This window comes from Paramormyrops kingsleyae, chromosome 19 (genome assembly GCF_048594095.1).
Source record: "Paramormyrops kingsleyae isolate MSU_618 chromosome 19, PKINGS_0.4, whole genome shotgun sequence".
NCBI lineage: Eukaryota > Metazoa > Chordata > Actinopteri > Osteoglossiformes > Mormyridae > Paramormyrops > Paramormyrops kingsleyae.
The window spans coordinates 11,674,582-11,694,936 of NC_132815.1; the positions used below are offsets into that span (position 1 = coordinate 11,674,582).

A 20,355-nucleotide genomic window follows, 5' to 3' on the forward strand; every position below is an offset into this window, starting at 1 on the left:
TACCGTGAAAGCTAACCACTGCAGTCACTGTTCAGAAGGTCTACGTGAACGTTGTTTGAACCAGCCGTAACACCGCGTTCCCTCAGCTTATCCGGAACATCACGGAACGGAGTTTTTCCAGCTTTCCAGGGTGTTTCAGAGGTCACCGAAAACCCAGTGGTCTGACTGCTTCCGCGTTCGGCTTTCCAAACCTCTCAGATGGGTCGTCGGAAGTCGACGTGAGTTGAACTCTGCGCTACGCTGGATGTCCGTCAACACGCCCCCCCTCGCCTATCACGGTTTGGGAAAACTTGCCTTTCCTGTCGGAAAAAGACACCCACACAGGATGCCGCTACAGAAAGGGCCAATTGACGTGGAAAGAGGCCCTGCCAATTTGGGACTTGTAGAAAGGTGTCCCAGTCTGTCACATTTCGACAAGCGCCTCCACAGGATCCACATTTTTAGAGGAAGTGTCCCAGGATAGATAGGCGACCCCCGCCTGTGTCATTTCGTCCGGAAGGGTGTCCTTTGCATATTGGTTGGCAAACTGTGGTCTGCACTTCACTCTTAAGCAGTCAAGGCACTGGAAACGTCACCTACTCAGATTTATCAGACAATAAACTGTGAACGATATTTGATGTAGTCAGTTCCACAGGAGGATATGCAACATAAATTTATGGTTTGCTTAAAGAATCAACATTGTTTTGTTTTTCCACTGATGCCTGCCATTATGAGTCAGACATACTGTTAATTCCTATGTAAACAGTGTCTGTGCGTGTTAATGCATTAAACACACACGCTCACACTCTGATTAAGTATCTATATTTTTGTCAGAGCTCTCTATTAATTTCCATGGGCATAATCTTAATCCCAACAGATTTTCTCCACAAGGTAAAAATAACAGTTTGAAGACATTTGTCCCCACAATGTAATATATACATGACACACACACAGGTTTATAATTCTATCTTTGTGGGGACCATTCTGTGTCCATTCATTTCTATGGAAAAACCCCTAATCTCAACATGACAACCTTAACCCCTACCCAGCCCTAACCTTGACCATAAGTAAGCAAATAAAACGCAAGACTTTTGGCATTTTTAGTTTTTCGATTTTTTTTTTCATAAAATTAAAATAACAGGTTATTCTCACATCGTGGAGACATTTGGTGTCACAGCCTCACGGCTTCTGTCCTCCTGTCCATCCTGCTCAGGTCTTGACATCTTCCCATAGCTCTCACTGCAGACGTGCTCATCTGAAGTATGTGAAGATCTTTGGCTGCTTTTGAAATAGCTCACAGCATTATGGGGGACATGAATTATCAGATTTTTTTTCCCCAAATACGAAAGATGAAATTGTGAATTATTGGTTCCTTTAAGGTTTCCTGTGAATGTTTGAATCAATGTGTTTCACATCCGGGGGTTTACGAGTCAAAGTTTGTATTTCTTATGATTTTTCTATCCTGGTCATTTTTATTGCATTAAGTCATCAGCAGCCACAGCTAAGGTCATCTGTTATGGGCAAAATTCCGAGTTAAATCCCCCTTCTGGAAGCAGTGGTACCAGTATAATGGTTGAGCAACAGGAATTTTGGTTTGGATGCCGGGAAGAAGCCTTAGGGATGAACTTCTGACCTGGGTATTGCTTTGGTGAGCATCCAGCTGTAGATGATCTTCTGTACGTAGCTTTTGGTGACGGGTGTCATACTGTCATTTTTTCCGGGAACATTATTGCCAGGAAGTGATCCAGGGTGTTGAAGGACAGTTATGCTGAAACTGTTTGCTATCAGAAAACCTTCATCTGACCTGAATGTTTCCTGTTTCCTGTACTGTAGGAATAATCTACTTTAAAGTCCTGACATTCCCATCACAGCTGCCTATAGTGTTTTGTGCTTATTAAACACTGAAGATATACTCCTTGTTTTGTCATTAATGATTGACAGTTCCTGGGTAGTGTAATATATATATATATATATATATAATGTCCTGTTTGTGTTTCTCAGGCAACACTGTAGGTGGCGTACTCATTAAGGGAGCCCCTTTTCAGCTAAAGAGCTGAAGCAAAAACGTGGGAGAGGGGGTGCTTTAATGGAATACTTCAGTGTGCATCCAGCACAAGCCTCCTCGATTAAGATCTTTGCTGGGTGCAGAAATAATGCAAAATCCCCCCTTGGACCAGAGGCCGTCTGCCTAGACCCGGCTCATGTCTCTGTTTGCTCTCCCCACAGTGACTGAAGCCGGTTTCGGCGCAGACATCGGGATGGAGAAATTCTTCAACATCAAATGTCGAGCATCTGGCTTGCGGCCCAACGTGGTGGTGCTGGTGGCCACCGTCCGGGCGCTGAAGATGCACGGAGGCGGGCCCAGTGTGAGTATGCTGCCCCTCGTGGCTCCGCAGAGATCGACGGGCTTCTAAAGGTGATCGTATGTGCAGTAGCATGTTGCTGGCAGACCCCCATTAACACGGTGTTAATCAGTTTCATCGAACATGTTCATTATATATGATATATTTTTATTTATGTGAAACCAAATTTGTCTTAAGGTAAAGTCTGTCTTTAATTGCATGAAGATATTTCCCACTTAAAATAATTATTACTGTCATGTTTAGAATGACTCGGCCCTTGTCACAATTACTACTATTAGCTGGTGGGAGGAAGAAAAGTTTCACACTTGGTTTGTTTTCATTTGGGGGGGGGGTACCGACTGGTACCGGTCCGTGGCCTGTAATTAACCAAGGCAGTTGGTTAATTTCCAGAAATAAATGATATATTTAAATGTTTTTATGACTCCTCCCATTCTCACATTCTGTTCACATCTGACAAAAATTGAAACTTTTATTTTGGATTTTGGTTGCAAAGTAAACGGGTCCACAGACATTGAGAGGTGTGGAGAGCCTAGTTAACAGAACCCCACCCTGGTCATTGATGTTACCCCAGTACGGTGACGTGTGAGCCAGTGTGTCTGTTCTCTCTCTTTACTGGTCTGGTCACCATCAGAAGTATTCTTTGATCTAACTGGCACCTAACGTAATTGAAAGTGATGGTGTGGCCTCAATTAAATTTTAACTGATTTTAATTTGTGAATTAATTCAGTGATTAACTGACAGCTCAGATAAAGTAAAAAAAAAAAAAAGATTAGATGGTGACAAAAGCTGGAGGCTTTGATTTGTTTTTACTGGGAAGGTAACTGCAGTTGGTATTTAGGGAGCTTTGAGTTTGTGTTATAATATACTGGCATATTATCGGATGCGTTGCATGTTGGGATGCTGTGCTTGTGATCGGAAGGTCGCCAGTTCGAAGCCCTGGGTCAATAGAGTGATTTCACAGTTGGGTTCCTGAGCAAGGCCTTTAACCGTCAGGGGATGCTTCTCAAGGAAACTATCACTTTTTTGGCTAAAGGCTGCATTGGTTCCAGACACCTGTGTCCTGATATGGGATAAACAAGTGTGGATGGTTGGAGAATACTATTTATTTACCTACCTACCTACCTACCTACCTACCTACCTACCTACCTACCTACCTACCGTCAGTCAGTAATCACTACCTCCTACTACCTACCTACCTACCACCTACCTACCTACCTACCTACCTACCACCTACCTACACCTACCTACCTACCACCTACCTACCTACCTACCTACCTACCTACCACCTACCTACCTACTATACCTCTAACCTTACCTACCTACCTACCTACCTACCTACCTACAACCTACCTACCTACCTACCTACCTACCTACCTACTACCTACCTACCTACCTACCTACACCTACCTAACACCTACCTACCTACCTACCTAACCTACCTACCTACCACTACCTACCTCCTACCTACCACCTACCCTACCTACCTACCTACCTACCTACCCTACCCCTACCTACCTACCTACCTACCTACCTCCCTACCTACCTACCTCACTCTCACCTACCTACCTACCTACCTACCTACCTACCTACCTACCTTCCTACCTACCTACCTACCTACCTACCTACCTACCTACCTACCTACCTACCTTACCTACCTACCACCCTACCTACCTACCTACCTACCTACCTACCTACCTACCTACCTACCTACCTACACCTACCTATCCTACCTACCTACCTACCTACCTACCTACCTACCTACCTACCTACCTACCTACCTACCTACCTACCTACCTACCTACCTACCTACCTACCTACCTACCTACCTACCTACCTACCTACCTACCTACCTACCTACCTACCTACCTACCTACCTACCTACCTACCTACCTACCTACCTACCTACCTACCTACCTACCTACCTACCTACCTACCTACCTACCTACCTACCTACCTACCTACCTACCTACCTACCTACCTACCTACCTACCTACCTACCTACCTACCTACCTACCTACCTACCTACCTACCTACCTACCTACCTACCTACCTACCTACCTACCTACCTACCTACCTACCTACCTACCTACCTACCTACCTACCTACCTACCTACCTACCTACCTACCTACCTACCTACCTACCTACCTACCTACCTACCTACCTACCTACCTACCTACCTACCTACCTACCTACCTACCTACCTACCTACCTACCTACCTACCTACCTACCTACCTACCTACCTACCTACCTACCTACCTACCTACCTACCTACCTACCTACCTACCTACCTACCTACCTACCTACCTACCTACCTACCTACCTACCTACCTACCTACCTACCTACCTACCTACCTACCTACCTACCTACCTACCTACCTACCTACCTACCTACCTACCTACCTACCTACCTACCTACCTACCTACCTACCTACCTACCTACCTACCTACCTACCTACCTACCTACCTACCTACCTACCTACCTACCTACCTACCTACCTACCTACCTACCTACCTACCTACCTACCTACCTACCTACCTACCTACCTACCTACCTACCTACCTACCTACCTACCTACCTACCTACCTACCTACCTACCTACCTACCTACCTACCTACCTACCTACCTACCTACCTACCTACCTACCTACCTACCTACCTACCTACCTACCTACCTACCTACCTACCTACCTACCTACCTACCTACCTACCTACCTACCTACCTACCTACCTACCTACCTACCTACCTACCTACCTACCTACCTACCTACCTACCTACCTACCTACCTACCTACCTACCTACCTACCTACCTACCTACCTACCTACCTACCTACCTACCTACCTACCTACCTACCTACCTACCTACCTACCTACCTACCTACCTACCTACCTACCTACCTACCTACCTACCTACCTACCTACCTACCTACCTACCTACCTACCTACCTACCTACCTACCTACCTACCTACCTACCTACCTACCTACCTACCTACCTACCTACCTACCTACCTACCTACCTACCTACCTACCTACCTACCTACCTACCTACCTACCTACCTACCTACCTACCTACCTACCTACCTACCTACCTACCTACCTACCTACCTACCTACCTACCTACCTACCTACCTACCTACCTACCTACCTACCTACCTACCTACCTACCTACCTACCTACCTACCTACCTACCTACCTACCTACCTACCTACCTACCTACCTACCTACCTACCTACCTACCTACCTACCTACCTACCTACCTACCTACCTACCTACCTACCTACCTACCTACCTACCTACCTACCTACCTACCTACCTACCTACCTACCTACCTACCTACCTACCTACCTACCTACCTACCTACCTACCTACCTACCTACCTACCTACCTACCTACCTACCTACCTACCTACCTACCTACCTACCTACCTACCTACCTACCTACCTACCTACCTACCTACCTACCTACCTACCTACCTACCTACCTACCTACCTACCTACCTACCTACCTACCTACCTACCTACCTACCTACCTACCTACCTACCTACCTACCTACCTACCTACCTACCTACCTACCTACCTACCTACCTACCTACCTACCTACCTACCTACCTACCTACCTACCTACCTACCTACCTACCTACCTACCTACCTACCTACCTACCTACCTACCTACCTACCTACCTACCTACCTACCTACCTACCTACCTACCTACCTAGCAAGGACAGTGCTCATTAATCAACAGAACAAAATCCTGTAAATGAGGCAGAGTTAGCTCTATAGGCTAATTTTAATCTGTTGTCCCTTGCCTGTTCTTTAAAAGCCAATCTATCAGAATCAAATTACTTATCATAATTGTTACATACACATGATATTCATAAATACTAACACACATGTGTCTGGTTTAATTCCCTTAATTGCACTACTCAGCAGGGAATTCAAATAAATATTTTCAATCCCTATAAATGCGTCATTTTCCCTCTCCCTGTTAGGAGCATGAAGTGTAGCTTCGGCCCAGCTGAGCGTGTCTGTGTCTGTTTTCTAGGTGTCTGCAGGAGCTCCTTTGCCTCGCGAATACATCGAGGAGGTAAGATGATGCCCTCTGCATGAGCTCGTCACTGCACCGCTGGAGCGGAGCTGCAATCATGTTACGTTATATGGGGGGGGGCTCATGTTTTTAGCCAGTTTTTTGCTAATGTGAGGGTGCATGCTTTTCTTCTATAAGTCCACCATAATCATGTTGGATTCGAGTTCGGCACGCGGCTTTTGGAGGCCGAAGCTGGGGGGGAGAGCCATGGCCTTGATGAAAAGCTTCTTGGGATTTGTGTTTGCGCAACGGCACCGTAGGAACGCTCGATCATGCTGAAGGGAGCGCCGGTCTCCTTGGAAACGGGGGCGTCTCGTGTCTTCTGCTTGTCGCCCCAGCAAGATCAGTCACTTTGGGTCTGTCTCTTACACCTGGATTCACACATGGGGTGTCCCGTACACCCGGAATTGCACACGGGGTGTCCCGTACACCCGGAATTGCACACGGGGTGTCCCGTACACCCGGAATTGCACACGGGGTGTCCCGTACACCCGGAATTGCACACGGGGTTTCCCGTACACCCGGATTTGCGCACCATGTGTCCCGTACACCCCGATTCATGCACAGGGTGTCCTGTACACCCCGATTTATGCACAGGGTGTCCCGTACACCCAGATTCGTGCACAGCGCTCGCTCCTTTAAGCCACGTTCAGCTGTTCTGCTTCAGTGCAGACAAAGGTCACAGTCGGAGCCGCGGCAGATTAATTGCACAACTCTGTTTTTTAATGAAACATGCCGGCTGGTGGAGATCTTGGCCGGGAAGCAGCATTCCTGAGGATCGGCTGCATACATCACAGCAGGCGAAAAGGGGGTGCTGCTTTTTACCAGGCTGAGGAAGGGAGACATATGCAGCGTTCTCAAGCGTTTGATGTTCAGGGAGGAAGGTTAACTGGTTTAATGCTACCTTCAATAGGTGGCGCTGTTGTACCCTGGCTGAAAGCTCACTGTGGGTTTATGGGGGATGATTTTAGGTTAATGGCCAAACATACTATGCCTGCAAGCATCCACATGTGTCCTGGGTCCCATTCCACAGTCCTCACACTTAACAGTGTTTGGCCAGTTAATCAAATAGCTACGCAAATGCATTGCTCCCCCACCCCCCCCCCCCCATTTGAGGCACGAGACTCCATATATGGGGACTGTATCCTTAACCCCACCTCTGATTTATATCAGAACTGTAAAATGGCTTCAGCTGATCAAATAATTAAATCTGTTAATTGTGAGTGCTGTAAAAGAAACCAGACCAGATGATTCGGCCCACTTCCTGTGCCTGGCGGGATAAGTTCACTGCCCTGGAATGGTGGGCCGGAGGCCGAGTCGCAACCGTGCTGGGTGTGGGAGGGGGCAACATGGGCGAGCCCGGTGTGGGCGTGGCTTGTGTGGGCGGGGTCAGCAATGGTGGTGCAGATGCTGGACGTGAAGCGCTGGAAGGTTTAAACCGCTATTCGCTTAAACGCTTCCCCAGCTGCCCCACCCATGTGGGTTCTTGGGCACCTAATGCCCCTCCTCTCGAAATATCAGTGGTGCAGTGAGGTAGGAGCGCCTGCGTCAGCCCAGAATAGTCCCCTGCTTCCGGCGAGTGTCACCCCCCCTCAGTGACACTGCGAACTGGTCAGATAGACGTGTGTGTTTGTGTGTATGTGTTTGTGTGTGTGTGTGTATGTGTGTGTGTGTGTGTGTGTATGTGTTTGTGTGTGTGTGTGTGTGTGTGTGTGTGTGTGCCCACCTCAGCCAATCCAGAAATGAGCAGGCAGATGGTGTAATAATCCCTCCAGTGTGAGTAATGACCCCCCCAATACGCCGCCCCCTCCATTTCATCACCCCATCCAGCTCACCACATCATCATGTAGCAGCGCGTGGTATCAAGCTGTTACTGTGTAGCTGTCCTCACGGGTGACAGTTGTGGACCAGATTTTGGCACAGCCACCCCCCCCACCCCACTCACCCAAAAACAAAGCTGTGACCTTGGCTCATGTGACCATGTAGCCCGTCACATGGCTGTGAGCCGCCCACACAGGACGGGCGTATCACGTCCGGCGCCACCTCTGACCCGGAGCAGCTGAATCCGTAGCTGCCTCATGATGCCAGTTGATAATCAGGAGGAAGCCGGTCTCTCCGTCCGGTCGTCCGTTATCCATGTGACCTTCCTCAGAGAGCAGAAGAGCTTCCGCCCAAGCTGACGGAACCTCCGCGTGGCTCTGTGGGTTAGCACTACACCTGTGATCAGAAGGGTGTCTGTTCAAATCCCAGGGTCCATAGAGTGATGTCACCATTGGGCCCCTGAGCAAGGCCCTTAACCCCAGTTGCTCCAGGGACCATCTGACCAGGCTTTCATTTGTACATCTGACCAGGCTTTCATTTGTACATCTGACCAGGCTTTCATTTGTACATCACTTTGGATAAAAGCTTCTGCTAAGTAAGTAAATGTGTAAATGGGGAAGCTCAGGTATAACCCAGATCCACGCCCACATCCCCCCCCCCCCCCCCAGAACCTTGAGCTGGTTGCGGACGGCTGCAGTAACCTGAGGAAGCAGATCCAGATCGCCGGCCTCTTCGGGGTGCCTGTGGTGGTTGCCTTGAACGTCTTCAGGTGAGGCCGTCTTTTCAGGTACCACGCTCGTTCGCTTCCACCGCACCCCTTCCTTTCCCTCGGGGGGGGGGGGCTTTATGGCTGAGAGTGTTTGGCAACACAGAGTATCCCTGGAGCCCTGTAGCTGGAGCAAAGGCACAGGACCTCCCCCCCTTCCCTTTGAAGTCAGGCCTCGAACTTCACGCCTCATTCGGAGCAGAGAATTTGCCTGCTTGCTCGCCCGCCTGCTTGCTCATTCTCCCCTGATTTTCTGTCTCTTTCGTTCCCTTAACACTGTGTAGCGCAGAGATGTATGCTGTGTTTGTTGCCTTTCCTTGCTGGGGGATCGGATCACGTCACATGTGTATTGCCCCCCCCACTCGCAGGACCGACACGCAGGCGGAGATCGACCTGGTGCGCCGCGTCGCCAAGGAATGCGGGGCCTCCGACGCCGTGGCGTGCCACCACTGGGAGCGAGGCGGACGCGGCTCGGTGGAACTGGCACACGCCGTCAGCAAGGCTGCCAGCCAGGAGAGCCATTTCCGCTTCCTGTACGAGCCGCAGGTGAGACGCTACTGGAGTGACTGGTGGAGGGAGGGGCGTTAGTGGCTCAGAGACTGATAACATTGTCACAGGAAAGAAATGATCCGTTAACGAGTGCTTGTGCAGGTACATTGGAATGCTTTCGCATTTCCCATCATGCTCTCATTTGAGACATATACACATATCCTCCTGAGACCCAAGGAAAAAAGTGTCCTTCAATTTTAGGTTTTTTGTCTTTGGAGGAAATAAGACATCTTACAATTTAGATTTTTTCAAATTTATTTTTATTTCTAATTTCACAGCATGTTCTCTTTAGTGTACAACAGGAATAAATATGTTTCCTTACATCAGTGAAAAGACAAAATGTCCACTGCAATGGACATAAATGAATGGGTGGGGTCTCAGGAGGATATATGGTGGTGAGAGCGAAGCCTGGAATCAGAGAGCAAGGTCACAGAGATGTAACGTCACTGCTGAGGAGGGGATTGGAACCAACGACCTTCTGGTCGCAGAGGCCTAGCCTGCCGAGCCACACATTGCCAACTCCTGTGCTGTGTAACACTCCCCAAGACCCTCTCCTCCTGCATAAGCCCCCTATTTAACCCCCTTAATAACAGGTTCTTACTGGAATTGCCTGAGCCTGACGTGTGGCGTACCGGCTGCACTGCATCACATGACACCCCACCACGCCGCATTCCATCACTTCCTGCTCCGCTCCCCACGTTCTATAAATACGCCTTGTGGCATCTAGCGCTGGGGGGCCGACGGCCCCTTTCGCTCGGGGCCACATTAGCGGGGGCCTGAAGCATGCGACTTGCGCTTCAGAGGGAGATGTGAGGAAGGGTCGCGTGCCACTGTCGCCTTCTGTACCGGTTTGGTCCGGTTTTACCCCAGTGCTGCCCAGTCCAATGGATTTATATCCCATTTATTCCCTGATAGATTCAAGACAATTTTTAATGCATATGAAATTCATTATGGGCTGAAAATCCCCAGATTATTACTAATGGTAACTGACTGATGCTGCAGGAATGCTGCGATTTGATCCTTTTCTGAATACATGGGAAAAGAATACGGTAACTTGTTATTTAATTAAAGCAGTCATAAGAATTCATTATACATACCCTGGTAATGCAGTATACTGACCATTATAAGGCATTATGAAGGCATTTATAGTACATTATACCTGAGAGCTTCATAAGGCAGCCATAATGCATAATAAACATGGCTATAATGTGTTATGCCTTTTTCCAAATAGCTATAGCTGTGTTTATAATATTTTATGAATGCACCATAATGCATTACGAAGGTATCTATAATGCATTTATGTATATGACTGCTTTAAGTAAAGTGTTATGAAGAATCCTTACTTTTATCTTTTTTAAATGTCTTGATGAAGAGATGAGGTCACGGCATAGGAGGGTCTCACTCTAGTCCAGCGATTGGCGCTGACTCTCACTGACACTTGATAGACTATGAATTTGACCTGGGTGCCAAGATGAGTGGTGGAATTGTGGTATATTCCCATATAAGTGTGCTCCTGTGTGATTCAGGCATAATGACCCCTAACGCGATTTAGAAACCCATAGACGGTGAGCGGTCTTTGCTCTGTGCGTATGAGAGTGTGTGTATGGGCGCACAAGTACTCATGCACTGTCAGGTCTGGGATAAAATGCCATCGGAACTGGCACAGGGGTCCAGATGGGGACAGGAGAGACAGTTACTTGGCACTGGAGCATCACCGGGGGTTTGCTGTGACGAGAGTCACTGCAGACTGACACTTGCACCTACTGCCAGATGTACCCAGGCGCCCTGGATGGCTGTTTCAGGCAGTAAACGCACAATAGCTGTACAGCTGGTAGCGGTATTATGGAAAGCGATATCGATCCTGTTTTGGGGGCTTGGGCAGGTGATATGGCTGATTAAACAGCAGGGTTACCACACAAGAGCTGTGTAAACTAACTCCTGATTTTTTGGGGGACCTCACTGTTCTGTTAATTTACTCTGGCAAATCAGGTTTTCTGCAGTCAGACAGAACTGCTGATCCGGGTTCAGACACAGCGGCTCTGCCAGGATGGTGTGGCGCCAGATCCAGCTGGGCCCCCCCCCCCCCCCCCCCAGGGCTTTGCACAGCCCAGCCTCCATCTGTGACTGTGAGGGACATTGTATCACCTCTATGGACTGACTCCCACCACTGTTCCGCAATCACAAAGGGAACAGTCCCAAGGTGGCCGCCTCTACCCATGAGAGAGCTGACTGTGTCTGGGAAGTTTGATGGCCAGTCAGCTGAACTGAGCTGTAAATACTTCCAGGAGAGTCCAGTGTGTCCTCCAGATTAATCACCAGCAGGGATGGAAGATGGGTTGAAAAAACCCTTCGATTAATCTCCGTATGCGATCCTCACAGTCTTCCAATCTTGGGTACAAGACAAACATCAGCTGGTTTCAGTTTAGAGGCCTCAATGAAGTGATTTCATTAGTGCAGGCTCAGGCTGCAGACTTGTTTAATGCGGTATCGCATTAAAGGTCCATTATTAGTAACCTGTGCAGTTGTGGCATCTTGATTGCAGAGTGTCCCTCCAGTCATGGGGACCCTGTGTACTCAGAGGATTCTTGCATCAAATAGGCTTCGCTGAAAGACAGACACAGACATCATTGCTGTCAAAGCAATTGTTCCATGGGTAATAAATTAACCACTGAAAAAATAGAGTAGCTTTGTCCGTTCCACTCAAATCAAAGCGCAGTCCGTCCGTAAGGAATATTGATCATGTGACCTCCTGCAGATGCCCATTGTGGAGAAGATCCGGACGATAGCCCAGAAGGTGTATGGCGCGGATGACATCGAACTGTCTGCAGAATCACGAGCCAAGATAGACTACTACAATCAGCAGGTTGGTATGGTCGCCCCCCCTGTCAGACTGCGGGCCTTAGGGAGGGGCCTGGTTTGTACACTGACCGCGGCACATTTTTATACTGACTAAAACAAGACAACCCTAAAGAATCAAGTAAGCCAGTGGTTCTGAACCCAGTTCTTATCAACCATCTGTGGGGGCGTCACTGGCACTGATGGACTTGCTTTCGTCTTGTGTGGTTTTGCCCAACTGGGGGATGTGATGTGGGGTGATGTGTAACATGTTTGAGTGATGTGCTACTTGTTGGAGTGATGTGTAACTCTATGGAGTGATATGTAACGTGTTGCCTGCCCCCCACCCCCCTTCCTCAGGGCTTCAGTAGTCTGCCGATCTGTATGGCCAAAACCCACCTGTCCCTGTCCCACATGCCAGACCGGAAGGGAGTCCCCACAGGATTTGTCCTGCCCATCCGGGACATCCGGGCGAGCATTGGGGCTGGCTTCATCTACCCGCTGGTTGGCACGGTGAGTGGGCAAGTGGCGGCCCAGAACGTGGAGGTAGGGGGCGGGGTGCCCTTCATAACTCAGACAGGGGGGTCTGGTTCCTTGACCACTACGCCCCCTGCAGCTACACCATGCTTTTGCCTGAAAACCGTTATGATTCACGATTGAGCAGCTGTGGAGGGCCTTCAGAAAGGTGGGATTTTCCCATCATCTGGCATATATAACAACATGAGCCTTTGAACCTGATTTAGTATGTTTTCATGCTGCTATCCATCTATGGTACTAAATAAGAGGGGGAGAAACGGTCATGGGCGAGATTAGGGCTCCACAGAATGTGGCCCGTCTTTTGATGTTTCCACAGTTAATATTTAGCTACACGGCCCATTATTGTGGTTTCCCGAGACAGCAGATCTGCCGTGACAGCGTCGGCTGGAAGTGTGTGACTCGCGACGCCGGCCGCCTTTTACATGTAGCCGATGTCATGGCTTCTACGGCTGTCTGTAGGACAGCGCCCCAGGGTGACCTCCATCGCCATCATGCCCCACCTCCTGTAGCCAGATGACGCGGCTTTGGAAACACAGAAGACGTTAGACGTGGTTAGACATGGCCGTTCTCCGTTCCCCAAGTTGACTTCCGAGGTGGTCTTTAATAAAGCCACTTGCTTTCTGAAAACATTTACCCAGCCCTCCGGAGTCGGACCTGCCAGCTGGATCGGTTTCAGTTACATCAGTGTTTTCTTGCCGTCGTCCCCGTTGTTTTTTTGAGGAGGGGGTGCATGGTGGATTAGGGGAGAGGGATTCATAGCGATGACCTCAAACCATGGCCTCGGGTCGGGGTGGGGTGGGGGGCCTGAAGAGCATCCTGTGGAACATACTCCATAAGTGTGAGAGGAGACACGTTGACGTGCTGGGAGGGGACCGTTAGGCTCGACATCTGCTTGTTTATATGGCTGCACCCTGGCCTTTCATCTCAGGTAGCCCAGGGAGAATCTGCACGTTTGTGGCCCCCGGAGAACTGCCAGGGCCACTTTGAACTCTCACAAGCGCAGCTACAAAACCCCCCGTTCTGTGACTTGGGAGATTCAAAGGAAAGACTTCCGCTATTTACCTTGCATTGTTTCATGCAAAGGCTGAGAAATAGTGAGTTATGTTAGCGAGACCCAGTCAATGTGTTGGTGTTTTTTTTTACTCCTCTTCACGGTCGGATGCTCTGAAAAGCACAAGGGGTTCGACTTTAAGTTTAAACGTCCCACCATGGATGCAATATTTGTGCAGGTCAGGGAACACTAGTAAACTGCTTTTAAATGACTGTTTTTACATGTCAGGCTGCACCGCATGGGGGCAAACCGTCGGCCAGATAAAGCGTGATCACGGAGAGTGGTGCTGGTTATTTTCCCATTTAGCTTTGGGTACAGAATTCCTTGAAGTTTGATTTTGTTGGCCGTCCTGCTGTTCTTGAAGCGTGATTCCCAGCCTGTCTCCACACTTCTGCGTCCCACCGCGGCCCCTACGGCCTCAGCTTCATCTTCCTGCATCTTGTTGTGTTTTGTGTTAATAATCAGCAGGATGATGCCATTGACCGGCGGAGGGGGGGGGGGGGGGGGTTGTCAGAAGGGGAAGGTTTCAAAATTCCTCTCTCCCCCCACAGCCGCGTGTTCCCAGGTACACAGCAGTTTTATCGCCAGCCCCCAGCCTATTTTGGGCCCCCCACCCATGCCTCGCCCCTCGCCGCTAGCTGACTTCTGCCTTCACGCGTCTGCAACCCCCCCCCCAAATGCTCTCGGTGGCAAGGGGGGGTGGTGCCTCATCCAAGTGAGCACGGCTGCGACTTTTAATTAGCGCTGCTGTGGTTCTTATCTCGGCTGCGTGTCATCCTGACCCCCCAGGTTACAGTGCCCCCCCCACCCCTGCCCCCCAGGTGGGGGGATAATTAGATATCCACCCTTTTGTTTTTTTTTCCTGAGCATTCAAACCATTTGCAAAACATTCCCTGTGATATTCCTAACACTTTGTGTGTGTGTGTGTGTGTGTGTGTGCGCGTGTGGATTATGTTTATATTACATTGTGTGGACCAAATATCCCGCACAATGTGATAAAAACCAGTTATTTTGACGTTGTGGAGACCATTTTTCTATGACTGCAATATTTTTGAGATTTTTTGGTACTAACATTTCAGTGATAAGATTTTTTTTAATTTGAATATTTTTGTTTGTCAAGATGTGATAAACAATGAATATCAGTCTGGAATCTTTTTAAACTTCTTGTCCTTTGTCTTTTGTGATCCGCCAATTTTGGTTCACTCTGTTATAGGTCCACTAAGCCAGCTGCGGGTGTCATTTGTTATTGACTCTGACTCAGGGAAGGAGATCGAGGGTAACTGATTACTCCACACCCAGCGGCCCCTAGTGGGAATCGAACCTGAAACACGGGTCACGTTTTGATGCCCATCCGGCATCATTGTTTTATGTTGGGTTTGTAGGACAATAGGACTTTGTCTTTTAGAATAATACATAATGTTTTAGCTGGTAAAGCAGGTGGGCTTTCTCCACAAACTCTCTATGTCGGGCTCGGTACCCGTGGGGGGGCAGAATGCCCAGCATTTAGGCTTTAGCGAAACCGTCCAGCTAACCGGTGTTCTAACCACAGCTCATGTGCTGTTTGCGGCTGGGAGAACCGGAGGTATTTATATTGAAGAATATCTTTCACTGATTCCACGGAGCTCTTTGTCAGATTACCGTTTCATGTCAATACTTGGGGGTTTTAGCCAATGCTGCCGCGATCTTATCAGCTTCCCTGGAAGCCCGGCTTCCACTCACATGGCGATAAGATCTGCACCGCCTTCCGCCGAAACGTCAGCGCCGATGCTCCACGGAGCGAGCCTGTTTACACCTCAGCCCGTCCCTGTCCCCCGACAGGCCGCTGTGGACCCGGTTGGTCTGTTGTCTGTGGCTGTGTTTGGTACGTGCCAGCATGGCTAGCCAATGCGAAGCCGTTTTCTTTCCTGCAGCTCAAAACTATTTTTACATAATTGTGAGAACAACTAAAAAATATATGCGAGGTATGTACAATAGAAATGTCAAAGGTTTCAGACATTGTTTCCAAAAATGTAAAGGAATTTAGATGGTAGTTTAAATGAGGAAATGGCCACTCGCTATTGACCGAAAGGGTTAGGGGGTGGAGTTAAGGCGGGGCTACATATGCACTCTGCCAAACACTATTGTATGTTGGATTTGAATCGACAGAACAGAACAAAAAATTAGCGCAATTTACACAATGGGGCGACCGCAGCCTTAAATGGGCGTGACTGCTAATGGCTGCTGACAGGGAAGGTGGGGGGCCGCAGTGTGGAGGGTCGGAGAGGCTTGGTGGTCTGCCTTCCATCTGTCGGGGGTCCTCTCCGCGCAGTTAGGCAACAGGTCAAAGGTGCCATGTGCCCCACACCCCTTCCCCGCGCTGCGCTGTCCAGGGCAGCAGTGGGCTTGCAGGATGGTAGACCACTTGCAAGAACGGGAAACAGACTGTTCAGAGGGAAATAATTAAAGAAAGTTTTTAAAATTGGCAAATTAAAGTCAACTGACTGGTCAAGTGTTGTGCGGGAGAAAACGGGATGATTAGTCAAATGAAATTTAAGGATTAAAGGGGGGCATGTGAACAGTCATGAGTCTGGTAAACAAGCTTCGAGCCCCCCCTTAAAGTGACCGATTCCACCCCCATGAGCGAAGCTGAGAGCCCATGGCTGAGATCCACTGTGTCCTGTGAAGTCTCTCTTCTCCTATCCCCCATTACAAACCCGCAGTTCTAACTGGGAGCTTCTTGACCATTTTACCTCAGCCATTAATGATGATTGAGAAACACACCGTTACTGATGACAGATGTGTCCTTCCGTTGAACATCTGTGCAGTGCTGACCTTGGTGGGCCTTAAAGATCAGGTATTAATGGCATCATAAACCCTAGGAGATGTGACACACAACATGTCTGTGGAAAATTCAACCCTATTATCCAGATGGTTACGTGCTCACCTTGTGTCACTTGACTACAGGGGTCTTCTTTACCAAAAACCACACCAAAGTCCCCCAGATGACATGTTACACAGGGTTAATATTTGTCACTCACATCAAACCACTTCTGTGCCAATTCTGTTCCATGATGTGACAACGTAGCTTGAGGTCAGGCATTCAGGGGTGTCCATGCTAACCCTGCCCTGTTTCGGAGCAGGTTCTGGTGAAAAACCACATCTCCAGTTAGTTGGATTTATACAATAATATACAAGACCATTAACATTGCTCAAAGTCTAACTTAAACTCATATCTTGAGTGACAACATTGCTTATCTTTCATTTGTGCAAATTTCATCTTATTGCTGACCAGGGAACAGTCTAGAGATATTATATTTTCCTCGATAACAGATGTTTCCAAATTCCAGCTGGTTATGTATGCAGTCGAGCAGACGGCCTCTTACTGGATCTTCACCCACCTCATTCACACTGTAACTGAATTCTTCTTGTTTCTCGTCAATTATTGAACACCTATTGGGCTTCCTTCCCGCTCCAGCCACACCACTGCATTCATACACCAGGAGTTTATTTCCTAATGCACATTTCGCAGCTTTTTTGTAGTCATTGCTGCAGGCCAGTAAAAAGATAATGTTATTATTTTTTGTCTATAGACTTTGTCTTGTATTAATTTATAGGTTTTCTGTCAGGATCCTTAAGATCTGATAGACCATTAATTCTTTGATTTTTTATTTTGGACTTTTTTCCAATCATATCAACTTCTGTGCTGAACGCTGTCTGAAGGATATGTTTTTGATGACTGAACATGCCGACCATTAGTCGACCTCAATGACCTTTCAGTGTCTCAGAGATGTTCAGCATGATATGGTGTCCAGTGGGAAGAACCTAGAGCACAGACATGACCCCACCAGTGCTAGTGGCACCAGACCTGACTGCTGGTTGGTCGGTTTGTTTACATCACAGCAGTGTGTCTTTCGACAAGAGAAGTAATCTTTTCCCAGTCCAGTTATGTGGTGGTTCCCAGTTTGACTCTGGCCTTTTTGAAGACACCATTTCACATCTCAGTTAGTTTGGGACTGGTGCCGCTGCCAATCAGATTTCCCGGATTCCTCCTTCGCTCCATTGCTCAGACGAGACAGCAGAGGCGCCTGGCGCTCTCTGAATCACGGCGCGGTGATAAAACTCAATAACTGCCTGCAAGATCCCCCCACCCACCAAAACATGGGGGGCCTATGTGGCATGATAAGAGCAGGTGATTTCAAGGGAGCTCGAGTGTAGCAAACATTTTGGCCAGAAGAAACCCCCCCCTGAGTTTGACATTATCAGCAGTGCAGTTTATACTGTAAAGACAGTGATAGTGTTGATTTCATTCTTGGTTTCTTCATGTTAGTGGTGTTGCCATCATACTTCACTCACCTTCAGAAAGAATGAGTTTGCAGCTCATTCATTGGTATTAGTCGTTAAAAGCGTTGCTGTGCTAAAATCATGGCTGTTTTGGAGATGGCGATGGAGGGGCTGGGGAGGGCAGGTACACTGACCTTCTGTCTGGCCCACAGATGAGCACCATGCCGGGGCTGCCCACACGGCCCTGCTTCTACGACATCGACCTGGACCCAGACACAGAGGAGATCTCTGGACTTTTCTAAGAACCTGCCTCGTCGGTAAGTTCCAGACGCTCCCACATCCCTCCTGGACCTGTTACACAAATCCTTCCCCGTGTATCTCTCAACAAACCTGAATCTTTAACTATTCATCTGTGTTAGATGGGCTAAACCTCCCTCTCTGCTGACGTTGCATCACACCAGATGCTTCTGTATGAACTCAGCGATCGATCGTCTGGGTTTTTCAAGGAATTTAATGAAAGTTCTTTGTTTTTGGATGCTGGACAATGTCAGCTTCTTTTACCGCACCAGAAAGTCTTCTTGTTTAATTAAAAGCAGACCCCAGCCAGGATATTCCACCCTTCCCCCCCCCCCCCAGGGACATCAGTATGATAAATAAAAACAAAGACACAGAGTATGCAGGCAAAGTGGTTAGATGTGAATGGGCTGGCTGGGTGCGCCCGCGGCTCGCCGTCATTGGCCGGCTTCCCAAGCAGCATGTGATCGTCACCATGGCAAAGTCAGGGAACACGTGTTACAGACCAAAATCTCCCACAGTTTCAGAGAGACTCTCTGCCGTTCAGCACGTAATAACAGTGTTTTTCTCAGACATTTTTGTCACACGGATCTCATGTGTGGGTGTCTCTGTGCTCAGGTCAAAGGATTCATCCCTGTTAAACAGCCATTTCTCTCCGCTTTCCATTTTGATATTTCAGCTAAAAAGCAAAAACTGTTTAAATAGTCAGTCAAAGATATTGCAATGGCACAGACCCCAGGATCATCCTCAACCCTGTACTGGATAGATAGCATGGAAGACAGAAGAGGGGTGAATGGACAATGTATTTCTGACCAAGCCTTTTTTTAGATGATTCATGGTTGTATAGACAAGGCCACAGAGGCAGGCTTGCAGTTGTGGTATTTGCGGTGCCACCAGGTGGCGTAGTGGTTAGGGATCTCAGTCCCAACACTAGGAATGACGTGGTTATTCAGAAATGGTCATAAATCCCAGCGGAAAAATCCACCCAAATCACCAGAGAATGCAAAGCTGTAAGTTGGGTAACTTGGGTAAGCTTGATAAGCGTCTAAATGGCAAGGCGGTAGGCGAGTTCAGGACACCTGCTGGTGAGCGGCAGCACACTCAGCCAAGGCCAGTCTGGCCTGGAATCTGTCAGTTATTGGAACCAGGATTCTTCACCCGTGTGAATTCCCTAGGATGACAAAGGATGTTGTCTAAGCATTAGGGGCCGCGGGGCTATTTCAGTTACCAGAGACCCATACTATTCTCTATGATGGTGTGAATCACCCCAACCCACCTTTCCGCAGGGTCCCTGACAGGAGAAACAGAACCACAACACTACATAGCTCATCCCAGCCTCTTCTGGGGTGGGGGGTGACATGGACAGCGGCTTCATATCTCCTTTGTGTACGGGGGGGGAACGACAGACAGGCGTGTTCTCCGTCATCCCAGCAATCTGTCACATGAAAACACAGCCCCTGAAGGTCTTTTACAGTGTTCACCACAATGTCTTAACTGTGTGTGTGTGTGTGTGTGTGTGTGTGTGTGTGTGTGTGTTTTGGGGGGGTGGGGCTCTGGAGTGGTAACTACATCCTGTACCAGAGGGTTCTTATACATTTCTCTACATGTTCTGAGCTATTTACATAACCAGTGCTTATATTAATGAAACCTTATGCTTGTACAAATGTTCTTAGTTACATTTATAAAAACACTTTCTTTAATCCAGACCATGTGAATGAATGTCTGCTGTAGCTAGATACTAAAGCCAGGCTGCCTGCTCCATTTTTTTATTGACCTTAATACCAATAAGTACGTTAATAAAGAATTTTTGTTAA

General features: G+C 48.3%; 1 protein-coding gene across 3 annotated transcripts in view; it reads left to right on the forward strand.

Moving 5' to 3' along the window:
* Positions 1-20,355, forward strand: part of mthfd1l (methylenetetrahydrofolate dehydrogenase (NADP+ dependent) 1 like) — a 39,277-nt gene extending 18,922 nt beyond the window's left edge. For all 3 annotated transcript variants that reach the window (XM_023836965.2, XM_072702752.1, XM_072702753.1), the window contains 8 exons: positions 2,206-2,345; positions 6,387-6,428; positions 8,918-9,018; positions 9,384-9,561; positions 12,320-12,427; positions 12,760-12,912; positions 18,460-18,564; positions 19,828-20,355. In XM_023836965.2, coding sequence (XP_023692733.2) covers positions 2,206-2,345; positions 6,387-6,428; positions 8,918-9,018; positions 9,384-9,561; positions 12,320-12,427; positions 12,760-12,912; positions 18,460-18,549 — 812 coding nt within the window. In that variant the 3' untranslated portion in view covers positions 18,550-18,564; positions 19,828-20,355. The remainder of the gene's footprint in view (positions 1-2,205; positions 2,346-6,386; positions 6,429-8,917; positions 9,019-9,383; positions 9,562-12,319; positions 12,428-12,759; positions 12,913-18,459; positions 18,565-19,827) is intronic.